The sequence below is a fragment of the Chroicocephalus ridibundus genome, chromosome Z, assembly GCF_963924245.1.
Source record: "Chroicocephalus ridibundus chromosome Z, bChrRid1.1, whole genome shotgun sequence".
Classification (NCBI taxonomy): domain Eukaryota; kingdom Metazoa; phylum Chordata; class Aves; order Charadriiformes; family Laridae; genus Chroicocephalus; species Chroicocephalus ridibundus.
The window spans coordinates 49,670,838-49,691,131 of NC_086316.1; the positions used below are offsets into that span (position 1 = coordinate 49,670,838).

The 20,294-nt window shown below is 40.5% G+C and overlaps 1 protein-coding gene across 6 annotated transcripts in view; it reads left to right on the top strand.

Moving 5' to 3' along the window:
- SLC24A2 (solute carrier family 24 member 2) overlaps positions 1 to 19,513 on the top strand; it is a 113,219-nt gene extending 93,706 nt beyond the window's left edge. For all 6 annotated transcript variants that reach the window (XM_063320389.1, XM_063320390.1, XM_063320388.1 and 3 more), the window contains 4 exons: positions 3,701 to 3,829; positions 10,450 to 10,539; positions 10,987 to 11,153; positions 13,219 to 19,513. In XM_063320389.1, the coding sequence (XP_063176459.1) occupies positions 3,701 to 3,829; positions 10,450 to 10,539; positions 10,987 to 11,153; positions 13,219 to 13,468 (636 nt within the window). In that variant the 3' untranslated portion in view covers positions 13,469 to 19,513. The remainder of the gene's footprint in view (positions 1 to 3,700; positions 3,830 to 10,449; positions 10,540 to 10,986; positions 11,154 to 13,218) is intronic.
- Positions 19,514 to 20,294: the final 781 nt, after the last annotated feature.

Genomic DNA, 20,294 nt, shown 5'->3' on the forward strand with positions numbered 1-20,294 from the left:
AGGTTCACATGAAACTTTGCATTGATATTGGATTATCATCAGAGTTCATAATGTCAACTAATGCACCTTTCCCATATGTTCACTCCAGTATCTTTAAAGCTAGTTAGCTACGGAGTCATAGTAGGGAATGAGCTTTGGGGTAGGACTCATTTGAGTATAGATGGTTAGGTAGGTAGTACCACCTGGCCTAGAGAAATGGAGATTTTTGCATAGTGGTGGCAGATATGTCATAAATGAACAGAATATTCTCCATGTCTGATGGACCATGTGGAGGTCAAGTGTGATACCAGAAGGTATCTAAAATGCCACCACTATATCTGTGTTTAGGCAACTGAATTTCAGTGTGTATGTCATGTCATTGTTATGTTTTTCTTCTTAGCATTGCAGGAGAGAATCATACCAAACATTGCAAGTACTGAGTTTTCGTAGTACAGACTGAAATAAATAAAAACTGTAGTTTCATTATTAGTTTCTACAAACTGTGAAAATGCATATTCAGTATGTGTATTGTAGATGGGCTGGAGCCACAGGTAGTGCACTCAGTCTCAGCCATAAATATGTGCTGAGTCATTTTATATCACTGCATCTTAGTCCAGAGCATGGCACTCACATTTGCGTGGTTTTATAGCTGCCAGAATTATTTCCCTTTCATGTCTTCAGCCTCAGTGGATAATTTAGTATTGCTTTGAAATTCATGGCAGCTAGATTTACAGATAGATTGAACTTCCTTACTTCCACTGCATTTGGCTAGGTCAGCGTTTGAAAATCAGATGCTGATCCTAATTTATGAAATAGGAAATGGAGATGCAGCCTCTAGCATCTGTAATGCATCCTGGAGTTAAAATAGTGGGGAAAAGGGTTTTGCCCTACTATAAGCTCACTATAAGCTTGAGTTTGGCCTTACGTTTTGTGGATCGTTGTCTTGGGGAGGGAGATGAGGCAATACAACCTGAAGGTGAAAGATCTCAGAGAGATGGATGAAGGTTTCTCGGGAAACAGGTGGCAATCTCCATATGTAATTCTTTGTGGTCCTTTGCTACAGCCACTTCTGTTGCCTCTGCACTTGTGCTAGCCCAATGCCGTTTGGCACAGGCGTGACACCAGAATGAGGTCTGGTGTTCAAGTATGCTGTGTACTGGTACAGTACTGCATGAACCAACTTAGGTATTAATTTCCGTACATTTTGCAGACTCATGTCTAAACTCAGACTAATGTAAAGCTTTTGTTGTGATTAAATACAGTTGTTAATCATGGCTAATCTCTAAAGATGGCAATTCAGGAAGTACTTTGTCACTCTGCTGTTTATGAAGCAGACATTTATAGAGCTTTAATCCAGCTGAGTCCACTGCTTGAATTATACACAGGCCACTCAGAAAGAGTTACCTAGGCAACCCTTCAATTGGTCCTTTTGTGCTCAAATTTTACCTCAGTCGTCATATTTCAAAGCTGAGCGTCCATCTTAGATTGATTTTCCCACCCCAACAGCATCTACCAAAATGGAAAAGGAATGGATTTGATTTTTAGGAAGTAGCCCCACAAACTCCTGCACCAGCCAAGTTCCCAAAAGTCAGGCTTCAATAAATTGCAGCAGTGAAGTACAGATCATCTGCCCGTTTTTGTGAAGAGCTGAAAGTTAAAGGCAAAAGCTAGCTCAGGAGCCTCCTAGGTACTGCGTGGAGTGTGACAAATCGTGCCTGTGTACATTTTTAAAATCTTTGAATGATTATACCTATTATGACCTGTTGACTTTACTGTGGTCTTACAATCATGCAACTTCGGAGTTTCACAAAGCGTAGAGGTTAACAAAATACTGTCTTCTGTTGACATCAACACGTAACTGTCAGAGTAGCTGCAGGCTGTCAGTGTGTCAAGAGGTAGACAGGGATTTGCTTCCAGTCCGTCGGTGTTGGATGATACAGTCATGATGGAAGAGCCTGAGCTAAGAGTTGGGCTTGCTTCTGTAGGTACTGATCAGTTCAGGTAGATGAGTAGTTGAACAATTCAGGAGTTCATAATAGTGGAATAATTAAGACTGGTTCTTCAATCAAAATTAGCAGTAAGTAGAAAATGTTACGACAATACCAACATATGGTGACATTTCATCACTAACTGTTTTGCTTAGAAAAAAATAACTGCCATGGTCATTCAAAAGACTGCTACTTATAGCATTATCATGAGGTTTATGTAAGCAATCTTAAGACAGGGCAATAACTGACAAGAAACCTATATTACAAATCTATGGGAAGAGTAACTTGCACACTTCAGAGAGGAATGGATTCTCAATTTTTATCTTTTTGCAAAAGAAGAAAACAGGAACAGTACATGAAGAAGTAGTTGTATTCCTCTCAAACACACACACTTTTCACCAGGTGCTCTTGTTTGGACTTCTTTAGCTTTCACTGAGCTCTCCAGGGATCTTTCCACAGGCTTGACAGGGTTTGCATTACACAAATCTAAGTGAAAGAACGGTTAAGCCATTTTTTCTGTTGTCGTACTCTGTGGTATAAGTTAGATCCGTGTGCAGTTCTGAAGATATTGCCTACCTATGTTAAAAGTCAAAAAGTTGTTTTAATACATACACCCAAAAAGGCTGAATCATGCTCACTTTGCTTTCTTTCTGTGGCAGTCTGAGAGGGCTCCATTTTGTTAGCCCAAGGAAAGACAAGTGTATGGCAGCCAAAAGGTTTTCTGATATGAGAGAAGGTCCCTATACAGCTCCTGTGTAATAGAGATGACAGGTGAACAGCATACACATAAGAGGAGACTAAGAGATTGATGTGAAAATCCGCTACACAAATAGGAGAGGAATGTCTTTCCTTTAGTTTTAGCACCAAGTTGTTAAGAAGAGTACTGTGTTACGGCTGGTCTAAACACAGGAGGCTCGGGCTGGAGATAAGGAGGAGCATTTTCCCCATGAGGACAGCCCAGAGGTGGCACTGGGGCCCAGGGAGGTTGGACCATCTCCATCCTTGGTGGTTTCGCAACTTGACTGGCCAGAGCCCTGAGCAGCCTGATCTGATTCCCCAGCTGAGCAGTGGAGCTCCCCAAGTCCCTGCCAGCTTGAATTACCCTGTAGTCCTATGAACAATAAAATACACATATATGTGTGTGTGTGTGTATCTTAAATAGTAACTTTTTAAGTTATTCGCAAGAACTTAAAAAGTTAGATATACATATATATATATGTTTCTATTTTTAGGCGCATGTATGTTTGTGTGTGTAGACACGCACACACACACCTTTCTCTGTCTCTATCTATCATCTCTATCTATCTCTGCTTCTCTCTCTCTCTCTCTCTGTGGCCAGGCCTGATGCAGTCTAGACCAGTTTTGATCCCTGACTAGACTAGCCCACATCCCAGGGGAGAGCCTGTGGGAAGACGTATCAGAGGCACAAGGTTCTCCTTCAGGGAGAAGGCACGACATTGCTCCGTGCTTCCCAAGGGATCAGCATCACTCTCAGCATAGCTGCAAAAGGACATCCTCAGGCAGTCTGTACTGCAGGGATACCTCACAGTCTGGCCAAAATCTTTTTACTGTGTCCTAGCTAATGTTGTTAGGTAGGTGTGGTGTTAACGCAATGTTTTCAGACCCCGTGGGTTCTCACTGAAACACAGCACAGTCCTCAGGACTCCTTTTTAAGGAATTCCTAACCTCATTCTTCCACTTCAGTGTTCTGCTCACTGCGTCTTTCCTTACAGAATGAAGAGGATGAGGACCAGCCTCTCAGCCTGGCCTGGCCTGACACCCCACGCAAGCAGCTCACCTACCTTCTTGTGTTACCCATTGTTTTTCCACTGTGGGCTTCCCTCCCGGATGTCAGAAAACCTGTAAGTAATTGTTGTTGTAAGTCGGTGTGTTCTACACAACAGCGTGGTTCTCTAGCTAAATGCCAAAGAGGGACTGTAGTGGATTAGTAGAGCTAATGATTTTTTTAATAGTTTCTTCTTTGAAGAAGAGGTCACAGCATCAGTCTTAAAATCTTCAAATGAGTGCTCACGGGGAAGTAGGTGGTAATAGCTCTATAAAGATTGCCTTCCATATTCACTAATATTTTATGACACAAAGTGAAAGCTCCTAAAACTTCTCTGGGGCCTTCACATCTGCATTTCTAGCTCCCCACTGAGTATCACATAGGTGCTGAGGAATTCTGTCTATCTGCAGTGCCCTAAAGGGTACGAGTGGGAAGATTTTAGACTAAGTTTTCTCTGTAGTTCAAAAATAGTGATACACATTTTTCGTAAATGCATGTTCTACAAGACCTTTGTCTTCTACTCGTCATTTTTTAATTTTCATACTAGAACAAGATCGATAGCTCCTTCCGTGTGTAAAATACTTGCTAGTTTTGTCCCAAACACAGCTTGAAGTCATGTAAGACTAATTATTAATACAAATGACTTATTGTGAGAAGTTACCAAGTCTTACCACTTTTATATTCACATATACAAATAGACCTGACTAGGGAGGCTCATGGAAATGAAAAGAAAAAAAAGTCAAGAGCTGAAAAAATCCTTTAGTAGTGTTCTAATCTCTTTTCCTTTCTGGATCAAAAATAGATTTAAAACTGCTGCAAGAGAGGGATGCACAGTTTAGAAGGTTATAAATCAACACCCTGAATTCTTTTTTCCTCCTCATACACACTGAGAAATTTTCCCAACCCACACACTGAAAAGCTGCAATTCAGTGCAAGAAACAAGCTAAAATAAGACCTCTGATTTGTTTTTAGATAAAGGTTTCTCAAAGGATACAAACTGGCATTTTCCCTTCCAATCTTTAAGGTTTCTTTTCTTAAAGTTTTCAAACAACTCTGGTAAATGCTTTTTGTTTGTCAACACAGAGAGCATACTATATGAGTTTCAAGAATGTTTATTTCTGTATATATGCCCTCCTTTTATCATTCAAAACCATCCCTGTAATTTTTTTCACGATTTGGCCCAAAATGAGCAAGAACTAAGAACTAAGACTGCATTATTTTGAATTTTCAAAATTTGAAGATTTTGAAAGATAAGGCTACATCAATAGACATGTAGCCTTATCGAATATTCTGTATTGTACAAATGATAACAGTTTTAACAATAATGGGCTTGGAAAGCAAATAAGTTGCGTGCAACTGTGTGACGCGTGTGATTATTAACACTCACAATGTTCACAACAGAACTCAAGTGCTGACATCCTACAGCTAAAATATCCTGCTGTAACGCAAAAGATAAGCACAGTTGTATATGCCAGGTATGTCAATGGGTGTTTTAAAATTTCATTCACTGAAAGGAGTATCTTTTTATACAGAACTAAAAGAAACGTAGTTTGTAATTACATGTAGTAATAACAGAAGAGGTAACAGGCTGTATCAGCATGACAAGCTGCTTACTTTGAACATCGCTGTCAAAGAATTAACCAGATGGTTGCATAAACTGTCTAACTTTTCAAGGACGCTTCGTTAGTGTTTGTCTCAAAAATATTCTCACTTATGCCTGCATGCAAACCCCACTATTCCCTTCCTAACAAAAAAAAAAAAAAAAAAAAAACAAAAAACCCAAACAGTATTACAGCTCAGCAGATGCATCAGAAAACAACTTTCCATGAAATCTGGTGGCAAAAGTTAAAACAAACCCAAAATAATACTTAAATAGATTTTGTAGGTAGGCCTACTGTGAGGAGCTTGATGTGCAAGTGTGGTAATTTTAGTCAGAAACCCAAATTCTGCCTCAGGATGCTCAGATTAGCGTGTGGATACATAAAATGAACACTTGTGTGCTATATACTGATTTGTGAGACCATATGGAGCCTTTGACAACCTCTGTGGGTGTCCACTTCTCAAAAATGAGTTCTCCTTTCCTTGTAGAGTCTCTTTTCTAAAGTATATTTTATCTCCACATAATGGAGACGGTTTGACTGCATTTACTTGTATTATACCAAGCTATATTTAGCTCCATGAGACCCAGAAGCTCTGGAAAAATTAATTCATATACAAGGTCTCTAGTTATAAAGTTAGCAAAATCCTTGCTGCCTTATTATGCTCTGGTGTACATATACAGATTTTTATATACTTAGAGTAGATTATGCCTTAGTTCAACTCTCAGGTGACTCAATAGCTGACATATTTTAATGGGTGTTTAGTTCCATAATAATACCTGTTCACATTAAGCCAATATATGTTAAAATCTTTACTATAACATCAATAATGTTGCTGGCAGTACACCAGAGGTAGGTGTGCCCTTGGGGAATTTTGTACGTGACTTTTTGTGCAGCTGTTTTGAACACTAATGGGTATTTTTCCTCTACTAATAGCTTATTTCCCCAGTGGCTCTGTAAAGGCCACAAATGTAACTGTCCACGTCCTGCAGTAAGGGATATTGAAAGGAAAATGACATGATCAAGGTGGCCCAGTGGGTCAGTGGCAGATATTGAATACCATCTCTTTTGTTATAGCCATACTGCACTGTCCGTGCCTTTGTGTTGCAGGCCAGAAAAATGGCTACCGGGGCCTGCTGTCACTGGACCCATATGGGGCAGTTTGTTTTCTCTTTGCAAATTTCCATTGCTAGCAAAGAGGTACAACTTACATGAACTCTTATTGCCATACAGAGATGCACTGTTACCAAGGGGACAAGGACAAGATGTTCCTGCACAGATCCAGTTACAGGAGCAGGTTCTGAGTAATCGGATTTAAGCACTGTCGAAGGAAAATCAAAGCTTGCAATGCAGATAAATTTATGTATGAGACAAACATATGATTCATTCAGGTTAAAGGTAAAGTAAAGGGGCTGGTAATAATACTGGCTAAAATTAAGACAGTTACTTTGCAAATTATTAAGCACTCACTATATTTCAGGATCAGGCTCTTAGAAGAAAAACCTTCATACGCTCTTGCTACTTAAAGTCCTGTTTTTCAGATCCTGGCGTGAAATCGATACAGAAATGTACCAAGAAAAATGTCCTTAAGATTGCTGGTAGGCAGGAACAGTACCAATGCAACCAATCTACAGTGAAACTACAAAATTCTTTCTCTTTTGTTAAAAGAAAATAGCATATGAACTGAATGAGCCATGGCTTTTCTCATTTGTCTGTTACCATGACCACAACAGAACCAACTGGTAATAAACTGGGCTCCCTGTCTTTCCAAGGCAACCATCACAACAGCTACCAGAAAAGGTGGAGAGAAGTATTGCTGTCTGCTGTCTCTGACTAATTCTTCTAGGAAAATGCTTGGAATTGGCAGCTATCTGTATTTCCAAGAGCTAGGGAGTTGCAATGAGATAAATCTCAAAAGAATGCTGTCATTAGTTACAAAATAAGCATGATTGTTATTATAGTCTGGAAATAAAACGCAGCATCCAAAAAAGAATCAGCCCTCTTATTACTGCTTTTTAAAAATTTCATCTATATGCAAATTATATATGGCTTATAGCAAATTATATATAGCATCTGTGGAGTCCGTTTTTGATTTCATCACCTGTAATATGTACAAGCTTTAAATTTTGCCCTTTTTGAGGTTAAATGTTCCCCCTTTTAAAATAGGTAATTAAACTGTTAAGCCTATTAAAGTACTCTTAGTCTTGAACTGCTGCTTATCAGTTAATTTTACTGGAGAGGATTTGCTAAAACAGGCTAGGAATACACATGCTGAGAAGTTACTGACTTGTAATTCTTAGCCATCCGAATTCTGTGGGTGTCTGACTCAGATAGGCAATGTCTCGTTATTTTGCAAGAACCATTTGGTATATATAATGTCACTGACAGAGAGCTATTACTGGCCGCTATGGCTCTTGCTGTTTTAGTTGTGCGTAAGCCAATCTATGCTTACATCTTGAGTGCCGTGTAGTGATTATTCAAATTGCATTGCTATGGGGTGCTCTGTGTAGATTTTGTGACCAGCTGCAACAAGCTTATCACTTCATCATCTCATTCACCATATGTGTTGCCAGAAAATCCCAGTTTTTACAAGGAAAACAAAAAAATGTTGAAAGTTGAAAGAGTTGTCTACTAAGAATGGTGAAAAAGGAGTCCTAGCTATTTAGTTTTAAAAAAAGGAAATCACTGTTTATCTCTTCCGGACTCAATTCTGCTCCCACTGGTGTTGAATCACTATTTTAACAGTAATCTTTGTGTTCCTTTCAATTTGTGTTCCTTTTCAAACTAAGGTCTTCTGTCCCCCAGTGCATGTAAAGTTTTGATTTTGAAATTAAAAGCCCATCTGAGTCGGTTTAAACATCAGATTTTCTGATTTGATAAAAAATTAGAACTCTGTTTTGAAGAAGTAACTCTGTTTGCTTGGTAAAGATTTAAAAGCAGGTAAGAAGCAGATCAACCAAAGTACCTCGGGCAGTTCTAGAAACAGTGCTTGTGACAGGAGCAGACTTCATATGGAAAGGATGTTTACAGGTGCCACTGGGGCTATTTATGCCTATGTTTAAAGGTAATTAAAACACCTACTGGAATGATTTTCTTACTCTAGCAGAATTTCAGTTATTTATTTATATATGAGGAGGTTCAGGAGCATTGTTAAATCTGTACCATTTTTAGTGTGTGTTCCTGTTGTGTATTCAATTGTGGAGTTGTATAAGTCGTGGTAGTCAATGTTTACAAGCTCACTTTTTGGGAGGGCATTTAGCATTATGCAGGGTGCCCACAGGGAGTGAGTAAGTGTTCTGTGCACAACCTAAAGCTGCGCCTGCTGCCAGAGCAGATATGGACCTTTTAACTGTCCGGTCCTGTAGATGAGTGTGCACAATTGCCGTTGCTGACTTTAGCTTTATCCCACCAGCGATGACCTAATCTCATTCGATTTACATCAGCAGAGTGAGTCTACCCAATCTCACTGAGCTGCGGACCAGCCTCACTCTTTTCTGGTTCAGCTGATGGAAGACAGTGTCATTCCCCTGTGATCAGCCCGAATTCACTGAGCACCTCTTAGTCCCACGGCCACTCGTGCTGATCAGCTCCTAAATGTGAGGCTGTCCCCTATAAATGCCTCTTGTGTCTGTTGTGCAAGAAAAGCTGCCTGTGCAGATCTGCAAACTCCCTAAAAAAAGAGGGCTTTACGGTGGCTTGAGGAAGCTGAGTTGGCAAAATCAAATTAGTGTTTTCCCTCCAAAAGTTGTGCTCAGGGAAAGCCTTGCAGTCCTGTGAACTCCCACAGCACCTAGGAATGACCCACAGGACAATGAGTCTTCTGGTGGGGCAGGGGCACGTCCTGCAGGAGAGGGATACAGGGAAGGTGTGCTGCCCAAAAATTCTGGAGGCCCCTGCCGAGGAAAAGTGAAAGTGGAGTTAGCGAGGACTTAACAGGAAAAGCTAGTCCAGGATTGAGCAGCTGCTGGAACAGGTATTCGAAGTGATACAACTTAGTTCCACAAGCAGTCTTACTGGTTATGCATGAAAATTTGTAGCACTCCGCTTAGTGGCACATCAGGAGTCCTCTGGGGTGAGGATCTGTGTTCAGAAGGTCGATGCCCATAATGTGTTTTTATTCAACACCGGTAGCATTTATTCACAGTACAAATTTCATTTTAAACACTAATTTGATTTAGACAGTGATTGCCTGGTACAGTACTGCAGTCGTGTTTCCTTCCTTTAGTGGTTAACTTGAACTCTTTTTGTTGCATAGATCTAGATAGCCAGTAGGAAACATGGATGATGCAAAAGACTGCAAAGACTAGAAACTAAAATAGATCATTAGTCTTAATATAACCCTTTCATTGGCCGCAAGAACACTATCTATTCAAAGTTTGACATTAGTAAGGGAGACACTGGTAATGAAAATGAAGTTACTTTGGTGTTATGTAGATCTTTTAATTAATTGAAGGGCCTCAGAGTGTGTTTTACATGTTTTTATAACAAACTCCTCTACAAAACAAAGCATGGGAAATATGTGTTCAATGTGCCTTCTGTTCTAATTGAGACAGTGGATTGTTTTCACACGATAAGTAAATGCTCTGATGAATTTTAGATGTCTAGTTTTTTTAGCTCTGTCATATGGCGGCCTTTGTATACTGAATGTGAAAAGTGTTGCACAAAGTTATTGTATGAACGAAAGTCATGGGTACCTGTTGTAGCAATTTGAAAACATTCTGAATAAGCGTGAAGTTATTAATAAATTTTTAAGTCAAACTACCATTCAACTAATCACGTATGCAAACTGCAGTATAGCAGAATATGATGCAAATGACAACCCAAACCTTGCCATTCTTCATACAAGTTGTTAGGAGGTGTTATTTTACAACTGAAGCAGCTGGAAGAATGAGGCGTAGGTAAGTATATACCAGTGTAGGGAGTCAGTTTCTTAGCATTCTTGACATTTATTTTGGTCATCTGATAATGACCAGAGCAGTTGGTCAGAACAAGCGATGAGAAAAAATGAGAGGCCGCTCTCATTTTGAGAAGCAATTAAGAGTACAGCACATCAGCCGTCAACACAGGTTTTCACTGTTTCTCTTTGTTTCTGTTTCAGAGGTCAAGAAAATTCTTTCCTATCACGTTTTTTGGCTCTATCACCTGGATTGCATTTTTTTCTTACTTAATGGTCTGGTGGGCACATCAGGTAAGGAGGTGATACCGGTACAAAATGCAAGCCCTGCTTTGTGTTTTGCACTGTGAGAAATCATTTAGAATTGGAGCCCATCATCTATGTCATGCTGAGTAGTGCTTTATTTTAGGAGCTGCAACCATGAAGGAAGTAAATCACTACTCAGCAAATGAAAAGCAGTTCAGAGAGCTGCGGTTGTCCTGACCACAGGACTTGATCATTCTGGTAACATCAGAGCCATCAGCAGCCGTTTGTCGATACCTACTAGTTCTATTTGACAACCTTATCTTTCTCCTGAAACGTGTGGAAATCTGTGAAAATAAGTAATTCTCCAATCTCGTCTGTATTCTCCAAGCTAGTCAGCAAGCTCCAGGGTAGTAGTCCTGGTTAAACAGATTTACAGCAGAAAGCATTTCTTCACCGCGGGATGTTTTTTTGCTGTTTTTGCTTAAACCCTTTTAGGTTGGAGAGACCATTGGTATTAGTGAAGAAATCATGGGATTGACTATTCTTGCTGCTGGCACATCCATTCCTGACCTTATTACCAGTGTTATTGTAGCACGCAAAGGTCTGGGGGACATGGCTGTATCCAGTTCTGTTGGAAGCAACATATTTGACATCACAGTGGGGTAAGTCCTGCAGCAAGAAAAGTGTGTCTGTTTTAACAAGTCTTTTGTTCTTAGTGTGTTGCTGTGGTTTTGCTGAGGTGTTACTTACAACAATTTTCTGCCACTGAGGCTTAAAAAGGAGAGTGATGCAAATAGGCAACGGATGTTACTATTTCAAGTGCTCAGAAGTTTATAGACTTTGCATGACAGAACTTTTACAAATTTGTTGCCTAATTTTCTCTCTGATACATTGCAGAGCTGCCTAGGCAAGTGAATTGCACTTCAAAAAGTATGCAAGAGCATTGTTCCAAGCAGGAATTTCTGAAGCTGTTTATAATTTTGTCAGGTTGCTGTTGTTTGCTTGTGATACCACTTACTGTGCTTATACTAGAGCTTTCTTTATAATGATCGAAAACAATTCATTGCCTCTGCAGCATGCACTATGTTTGCTGTATTAAAAACAGAATGTCATTGTCCTGTGTAGCTCATTTAGGCTGTTGTTGACCTGTGATTTTTTTATATACCTGGCAAGTCCCAAGTTACAAACCAATTCTCTGTTAACACAAAGGACCCTTTGTGTAGCTCTGACAACGTGAAGCAACATCAGATTGTGCAGAAATGTGCTATTTACACTTTACTGATTCATGGCAGCTCTAGGATAATGATGCATGACCTGCAGTTGGAATTCAAATTCCTTTTTGACCTTTTGAGACCAAGCTAGATCAGGTCCTGAAATGTTGTAAACTATGCCTCATCGTTTCAAAAAAGTGCAGGAAATACACAAATAAACTCTGTCTTTATTTCCATGTTCCCATCTTCAACACAGGACAGAGGCACTGAGGATCGTGTCCACACTCTCAGTTTATCCATCTTCCATTGTTTTGTTGCTGTCACACATGCAGAAGAACAGGTTTAGTCATAGTCGTAGTCCCAAACAGACTAGTCATAGAACAGATCATGGTTTTTGCTGATAAAAATATACCAGCAACTGCACAGGTACAAAAAGGGATCCTGAAGTTAGAGTGGATAGGAAATGGCTTTTTACTCCATCTGTTAGCTAATGGACACCTTTGGACACAGCAGAAAAACTGAGCCACTTTTTTCTATTAATCCAGTAGCATGAAGCGCTTGAAATAACATCTATAAGCAGCAGACCTGCAAAGTGTATGAAAACATTGTTCACTACCGTGTGCTTCAACTTAGAGCACGTAGGGTGCATTACAAAACTTAATGCTTTCTTACTTTTCTTAAAATTTTTAGTCTTCCTGCCAGTGGAAATGTTGTTGTTCTGTACCAGTCTGCTAGACCTGGTATGCTTGCAACAGAAATGGCACAGTTGAGCTGTAGGCTGGTGTAGTTAGCACTGGGGCTGTAATAAATTATTCTCTCTTGAGCTGCTTATTCAAAGTTTGAATGTTGTGAGCTTCTGACAGCTCTCTTCATGCTTTCTAAGCCTGCTAAGCTCCAATCAGTGGCTTAAATATTTATTTCAGCTTGACATCTTCCAGAGGGATGTTGCCTCATTCTGTGGCATCAGAGATGAGAAATGCAATGGCAGCAAATACAGAAATAGAAATTAAGCTGGAGTTCAGTTGAAGTTCACATTTTAACACAAGTTTATACAGTAAATGTGGATCAAGACTTTTAAGGGCCAAATTCTGAGGGCAGTGTTTTACAGAGTGCTGGTTCTTTATGGCAAGGTCATGTCTGTGTGTGACCCACCCTCCTGCCATGCGGGCTCTTGGAAAGAGGGTGGAAGTAGATTCTTCCGCAGATGGTCTGGAATCCAGAAACAAATGAAAGGCATCTTCCTGCTCACAGACAGGTTGCCAGGTGAACTTTCAGCCAAGGGAAATAAAATTCACCAATGTAACTAGTAGAAGAGTGGGGAGCCATGTGTTCTCCCCAAGAACCACGAGCAAGCTGACAAATTAGATTTGTGTACATATTAGAAGAGTTGAAAGTCTTCCTGCTTCACTTTGTGCAGGAAGCTTCTGGTTGCATTTTGAAGTGCCTCCAGAAACTTTCTAGTGTCCCTTTCTGCACCTCTGCAACGTTTCAAATTTATTTTTCTGTTTTTTGACAGCCTTCCTCTTCCGTGGCTCCTCTATGCTGTGATTAACAGCTTTGCCCCTGTGACAGTCAGCAGCAATGGTCTGTTCTGTGCGATTGTCCTGCTCTTCATCATGCTGCTCTTTGTCATCCTCTCCATCGCTTTCTGCAAGTGGAGGATGAATAAAATCCTGGGCTTTCTCATGTTTGGGCTCTATTTTGTGTTCCTGATTGTCAGTGTCCTCCTAGAGGACAAAGTGATCCAGTGTCCTGTCTCCATCTAGTGGAAAGTGCTGTTTCTGGAGGAAAAAAAAAACAAAACAAAACCCACACACAACAAAACATATATATTTATTTAAAAAAAAAAATTACCAAAATGAAACAGCGAAAAACCACAACGGAAGGCTTCTGTGAGAATAACCCTTGGATTTGTAAATTCCCTCTCCATCAATTTTGAAAGAGAGAAAGAAAGAAAGAAAAGGATACAAAGGGTGGATCTCAGAGCTGAAGAATGACCGCTGCGGGACAGCGCGGTCACACGTGAAGGGCTGGGTCCAGCTGCGCTGAGGTTTTCTTCGTCGCCGCTCAGTACCGGGGATGCGGACGCAAGGAAATGGTGAGAGCTGCTGCTTCTCCCATGCCCATGGTACAAACCTACAGACTTCTCGTCCTCTGTACTAGTATACACAGACACACTGCGCACTCAGTTCTTACAGCTCTCGTCTTCTAAGGGGAATGCTAAGATTAACTTTGTGGAGGCACCACCCCCCACACCCCCTGGTATGGGATTTTTCTGATAATCTGCTGAAACTCCCGAGAGGAAAGCATACACCGAGTGCATGAGTCACAGACAGGGAAGAGCTTGCAGATCGCTTCATGTAAGTGGATTTATACGATGTGATTTCAGCAAAGCCGGGGAGTTCATCAGTGGTTTGATCCTCTGCATCACAGGTCTGTAAAGGCAATCAGCAGGATGTTAATGGTGGTTTATTACGTCTTGCAAAAAACTATTCAGATTCCGGAAACTCTGGCTCTGGTGATGAAGGGGCCACACTGCCTGGCCATTTTGTGACTGGGGCAGATTTTCATTGCATTCACATGCAAAGACCAGAATGGGGATACTCTTTTCTTCTCTAATAGCAACACAGCATGCAGAGAGATCATAAAACTACTATGTGAACACACCATTTTTTCTAATGCAGCAATACGAACAACAGTACCAATGGCTTTCAGATGTTGTTACCATTACGAGTTTGCCTTTTCATGCCAGAAGAAAAAGGCTGATTTGCTTATGCATAGTATTTCATACAGAAAATAGAAGTAGTTGTAAAGTGGCAGCCTAATTGCTGAAGTGGATATGTGTTTTACAGGCTGTCTTTCATTATTACTTGGAGTGTAAGGACCTTCACAGCTACATATAGCCATTGCTGGAAGAGATCCCCAGCTGCTGTACAGAGCTGGGGCAGTTCATATTTCCTCTTACAAATCTTGAAACTAGGTAGGAGAAACTAAAAATTTAAATATAGTGGAGCTGCAGGAAAACTTTCATGACAATTTTTCAGTATTGCTGGAAGTGTGAAATGTCTAAACAAGGCCAGGAAGGAGTGACAATGCAATATTCTTTTACTGAAATCCTGAGAGAAGGAGAAGGTCCAAACCTAGAACAAAAAAAATGAGGGAGAAAGCAACCAAGTGTTTGTCTTTCCTGTAGTTTGAATGATTTAAAAAAAAAATAAAATTGGAGGACTGGAATGGATGTTAAGAAAGTATTTCAGATAATTGTCGTTTGCTTGTTGAAGTCTTTTGTGCAGTTCGAGTTCATGAAATCTCAGCACATTTCTGTGACCTGTTTCAGCATTATTTTGTATTCATATTGTGCTCACAATGGCAATGCCATGCTCACAGCTGTCTAACAGAAGGCTCAGCACATTTTGTCTTGTCTGTTTTTCTGTGTTCCGTGCTGTTTGCTTCTCACTCATCCCCTTTGTCCTTTACTGTTTTCCTGTTATATGTGTTTGTATATAACAGTATCCGGTTAGAAAGTAAGGACTTGACAGAAAACAATGGTAGAGAAAACAGTAAAAAATACACATTATAAATTACTAAAATGTTAATATTATGTGATATCATGAAGAAAAAAGTGAGATACTAATGAACAAAAGCAAGAAAACTAGACGTTACAATGTCTGCTATTGTCTTGTCCTAAGATATTAAGTCCTAGCTACATTCAGAATCACTATTTGATCTTAACCGTACATTTGCAACACCTCTTGCTTCTTAGTGCTTTTTAGTGTGAGCTTCTCTCATTGTGAGCAAAAATTTGTCCGTGTATCTGAGATCCTTCAGTGCTCCAGTCTTAAGACAGTTACCTGTCTTAACAGTAGTGCTGCCCACCTTTTAACATTTGTTTCTACGGGTGTACGCGATGGAAAGGTAAGTATATACAAACCTACAGTGCCCTCTACTGACAAGAACGGCGGTCGTACAAGAGCAAATCTATAACCCAAACTCTCATTCAAATGAAGCAGGTGCCCTAAAATACAGAGCTGACTCCACAGTATAATCTACCCCAGAGGAGTCACCAAATTCTTTTATTTCTGATGATGGCGCTCAAAACAGGCGATCCTTTCCCAAGTGAGCAGCATAAGACAGAGCGATCCACAGGAGCGTGTGCAGGATCATGATAGGTCTGTGTGTATGGGCATTACAATATACAAAGATGCCAAGGTTCGCTGGCCTGGCATTTCAAATCACGAAACCAAGGACGGGCAAGAGCCTGATCTCTGTTCAGTACATCACTCCTTTTTTGTTTGGTTGGTTTTGGTTTTGGGTTTGGGTTTTTTTTTGGGGGGGGGGTTCTTTACATTAATGACTTTGTGACCAGCATGGTGTAACTCCCTCACTGGGAAAGAAAAAGCCTGATCTTGAGAGCTGCAAGGGCTCTGTGCTGTGCTCTGCAAAGTGAGGGCAGCAGCAGAAGCTACTGCCCCACCGAGGGCAGGTAGGGAGAAAAGAGTAACTGATCGAAAGCCCGACGCACTGGGAATATTTCATTCCAAAGCTGGCATCTGGCAACAGCTTGAAGGAAGAATTTTATGTGTAGGGCTAAGGGCTGGTATCCTGTAATGGCATTTGCATAAACATATAACATATCTGACTCATTTCTTTCCTGTATCTGCTTGCCCCTATCAACATATTTATCTTGGAAGGTATTAAAAGTAATATTTCCCCCTCAGGAATGAGACACCTCGCAGCTCCCACTGCCTTGCATCTGCTGGGCAGGTCATTATTCAAACAGCTGAATAACTGTGTGGCCAGTGCGCAGCTCAGCTCCAGATCATCTCTCCAGGTAACAGGAGAGATTTTGGTTGCGTGGTGCTTTCTGTGGCGGCTGGCTGTGAAAGCTGGTTACACTTACCAGGGCAGTTTTCGACATAACTTCTGGGGTAAACTGTTTCAGGATCCTGGCGCGCTGATGTGCCCTTTGATTGTAACGCAACAGCTGTGCTGGCAGAGAAAAGAGAGGAATGGGGTGGAGGGAGAAGCATGGCCCCTTAAACCATGCAGGAGGAGTTTGAAAATCTTAAACTGAAGTTCTGAGAGAACAGCCCAGAGCTGCTGCAGGCCACTGGCTGGGCATCCATAAGCTGTCCAGGCTCAACGCCGGCAAAAATGCACACCGCTTGTGAAGACACTCCTATTTTACAATGTCAGAAAATTTCCCAGCACAGAGTGTTTCTTGTTCTTCGTAACTGTTTCTGTGGGGGATCCATGAACCTTTTTCAACATTGTACGCCTAGAAGTCAAAATTAAATTTCTGTTTTCTTCAAAGTTCTGAATAACTTCACTAGGGATCTGGTCCTGCAGACCGCTCAAATTCTACAGCAAGTTGGTCCGCGTTGAAGCCTCTTCCACCTACCTGTATGCCTGTACTCATTTATTCAATTGATGGTAATGTCTGCATAATCCTTATGAGGCATAAATGAATAATTAATACAGAAATCGTTGTTATGATCAAGATCCTGTTCTAGCTTAGTGTATTCAGGACAACACCAGGTTGGTAACACAGTAAGTAAGATAAGAAGGCAACTTCAGGTTAAATAGCCAACTCTCTGTGGCACGATCACACCTGAACAGAACCAATGTTGGACATGATTTTTGGGAGGGATTTCCAGTAGCATCTGAGTAGGATCATGGGTCAGATCGTAACCTGCTTTAAAGATTTTCTGCGCTAACTTTATTGGAATTACAGAAGAGAATGGGCCCCATCAGTGCAAAATACCATTGGAGTCCTACAAGTATTTGCTGTTTTCCACTAAAAACAAAAGCAAAAAGCTGGCTTCCCTCTTCAGAAGCCACCATGGTCAAATCTGTGGGGTAAATGCAATAAAAATGTGATTAAAAGTGTGATATAAGGATGATGTCCTTGAAAAATCTTTCAGCAAAGCTCAGTATATTTTAAATTAACTATTTTACTGAAAGCTAGTGCTTTCTTGTAGTGCAGACAGGCTCTCTGTGTCTGTATGCCTCTGCTTATTTATTCAATCGATGTGGCTGTCTGCATAATCTTCATGAAGCGTAAAGCACAGTGGGTGACAAAGAAGCTTATCTAGATGTCATTTGATGTTTGTAACGGCAATGAACCTACCATGTAATTTCCACATATGCTACTCTGAAGCAGTTTATGGTCACTGTCACTCATGGTACCGTTGTGTGTGGATATGAAGGTCCACAAAGCAGTAGGTTAAACGTGGTTAATCCAAGTACTGTAAAAAATAGATGCTTAGAAATATTCTTAATGTTTGGGTGTTTTTTAAGGGATTATTTCTCTGGTTGTCTTTTACTTCATTACATGTTTCACGAAAAAGGGGATATACAATATTTTTTAATTATTCTTCTTTTAGCAGTAATTCCTTATAATAGCATCTTGTGGTCCATATAACTTATGTTCTGAGTCAAATAGGAGTCTGTATCAGATGGATTTATTTAATTCATAACAAGGAAATAATCCCTTCTCCAACAACCAGCCCACTGAAATCCAGAAGATTTCTGCCATTAGCTTGGGCAAGACACACATTTTTATCTTAGGATCCCATATTTCATAAATGCACTTGTGTAACCAACATAGTTGGCCTGGGAGCTATGTACAAAGAGAAAAATTGCATTCACTTGTATTCTTGGAAGCCATTTTACCTCTTGTAAATAACAATGACACAGCTAACTGAGAAGGAGGCACAGTTAGTTCCTTTGAGCAGGTGATTCTTGTTTTCCTGCTATTCCTGGAAGGTTTGATGCAAGAACTTGCAGCTGGAAACATATCTGAAGAAACTGATTTTGAGATTAGCAAATGGGATAGTTTGCACTCAACGGTGTGGAGAAGAGTCCTGCTCTAGCTCTCCAACAGACATGGGTCTCAGTCCCGGTTGATGTTAAAATGATCCTTCTTGGATCTGTTGCCATCAGAGACAGGAGTATCAGTACTGAGGTATCTGTCATTTCCACTGGGACTGGGGAGATAACTTCCAGACTGAAGTTAGGCAATTCAGTGCACCCATCCAATCCAGAAGTCATTTACAGATCACAGTGCTGTAGTCCAGACAAGTCATCCTGTAGATCTGCTGTGTGTTCCTCGTTGTCAGTGTGTGGCATCTCAGGACTTCTCTGTCTGGATGGGTGCAGTTAGTTTGCGCGTGCCCCTGCCCATGCTCCTGCCTGGCTGGACATAAGCCATGTCTTCTCCAGAAGCCATGTAATCACATTAGTGTGGCGCTGAGCCCCTTCTCCCAGCCAGCCAGCCAGATGCAGGTCAGCCCCAGCCTAGAAGCCATGTAACCACTTGGAGCATGGGTAGACTGGACACACAGCTGGCCACGTCATTCCTACATGAGCCATAAGTGGCCCAGGACAAGACTGAGTAAGAAATAATGTAATTTGAGATTGGTAAATGAACTGTACATTCATGTAGATTTATTGTAAATTCACCACTCATCAAACACAAAACCAATCCGAACAATGAAATTTGTATGCGTTTTTAAAGATCTTGCACTTTACAATTTTTTTTTTACTTTTATTTTATGTCACATAGTTGTCTTAATGCAAAAAAAAGCCATAAAAAAACCCAGAAGACTAGTATGGGGTTTCTAAATAAGGGGATCATTAATTTTAAAGTAAAGAATCCATTTCATGTCTCTGTTTAAGGTATAATGTAAAATACTGTCAAATAAATGTACAGTAAAGCAGGATCTGGTTTTGCCTTAGTGAAGCTGTGAGTAAGTTGGGGGGAGTTTGCTCATACTCTTGAGCTTCCCTGTGGGACTGTACAAAATGCTGCGCGCTGTCTTTGCAGCAGGGGCTCAATCCTGCCATCCTTGTTCACCCCAGAAGAAGGAGTACAATGCTTGCAGAGTCAGGCCCAATGAAGCAATTAAATCATCCTGTTACTCTAATGCTTCCTCCCACTGAGATCACAGCAAAGGGAGCTCCTCATATTTTAGAAGAGATGAGTTACTTCTGTCACATCTGTTTTACAAAAGAGTTAAAGTTTTCAGGGTCAGGATATCCAACAGAAATCAACCATTTCTTTCAATCCCCCATCAAAATTAAGTAATGCCAAAGGGATTTAGCTTGGTTTTGTGTTAATTTCCATCATCGAGATCTCTGTTACATCATTGTAATTTTGCAATCCTGACTCTGGGGAGCTGACTCACATGAGTAGAAATTATTTCTGTCACTTAAGATGGCAAGATCAGGCCACTGTATTGTCATGTGAAAACAATAGTAGTGTGTTATAAGTGACAATCGGATGCTATTTTTGTAATAAAGCTTTTTTAGCTTGTTTGTTTCACTTTGTAGTTTTCATTCTCCTCCATCTCTCATTTTCAATTCCATGTAAGAAAAATCTGAACAAGTCCCCCATCTTACTCATTTCAAACTTTAAAAAAAATACATTGCCATGGAAGCCAGTCCAGGTAACACCCTGAAGATTCAAGTTTTTCTCATGTGTTTATGTGTATGGATCATTATTCACTAGATGAAACTCTTGTATCTCTGAATCAGTATATTCTCTGTGAATATAAGTTTGTACATAGTATGAAAGTTAGCTTTATTTGT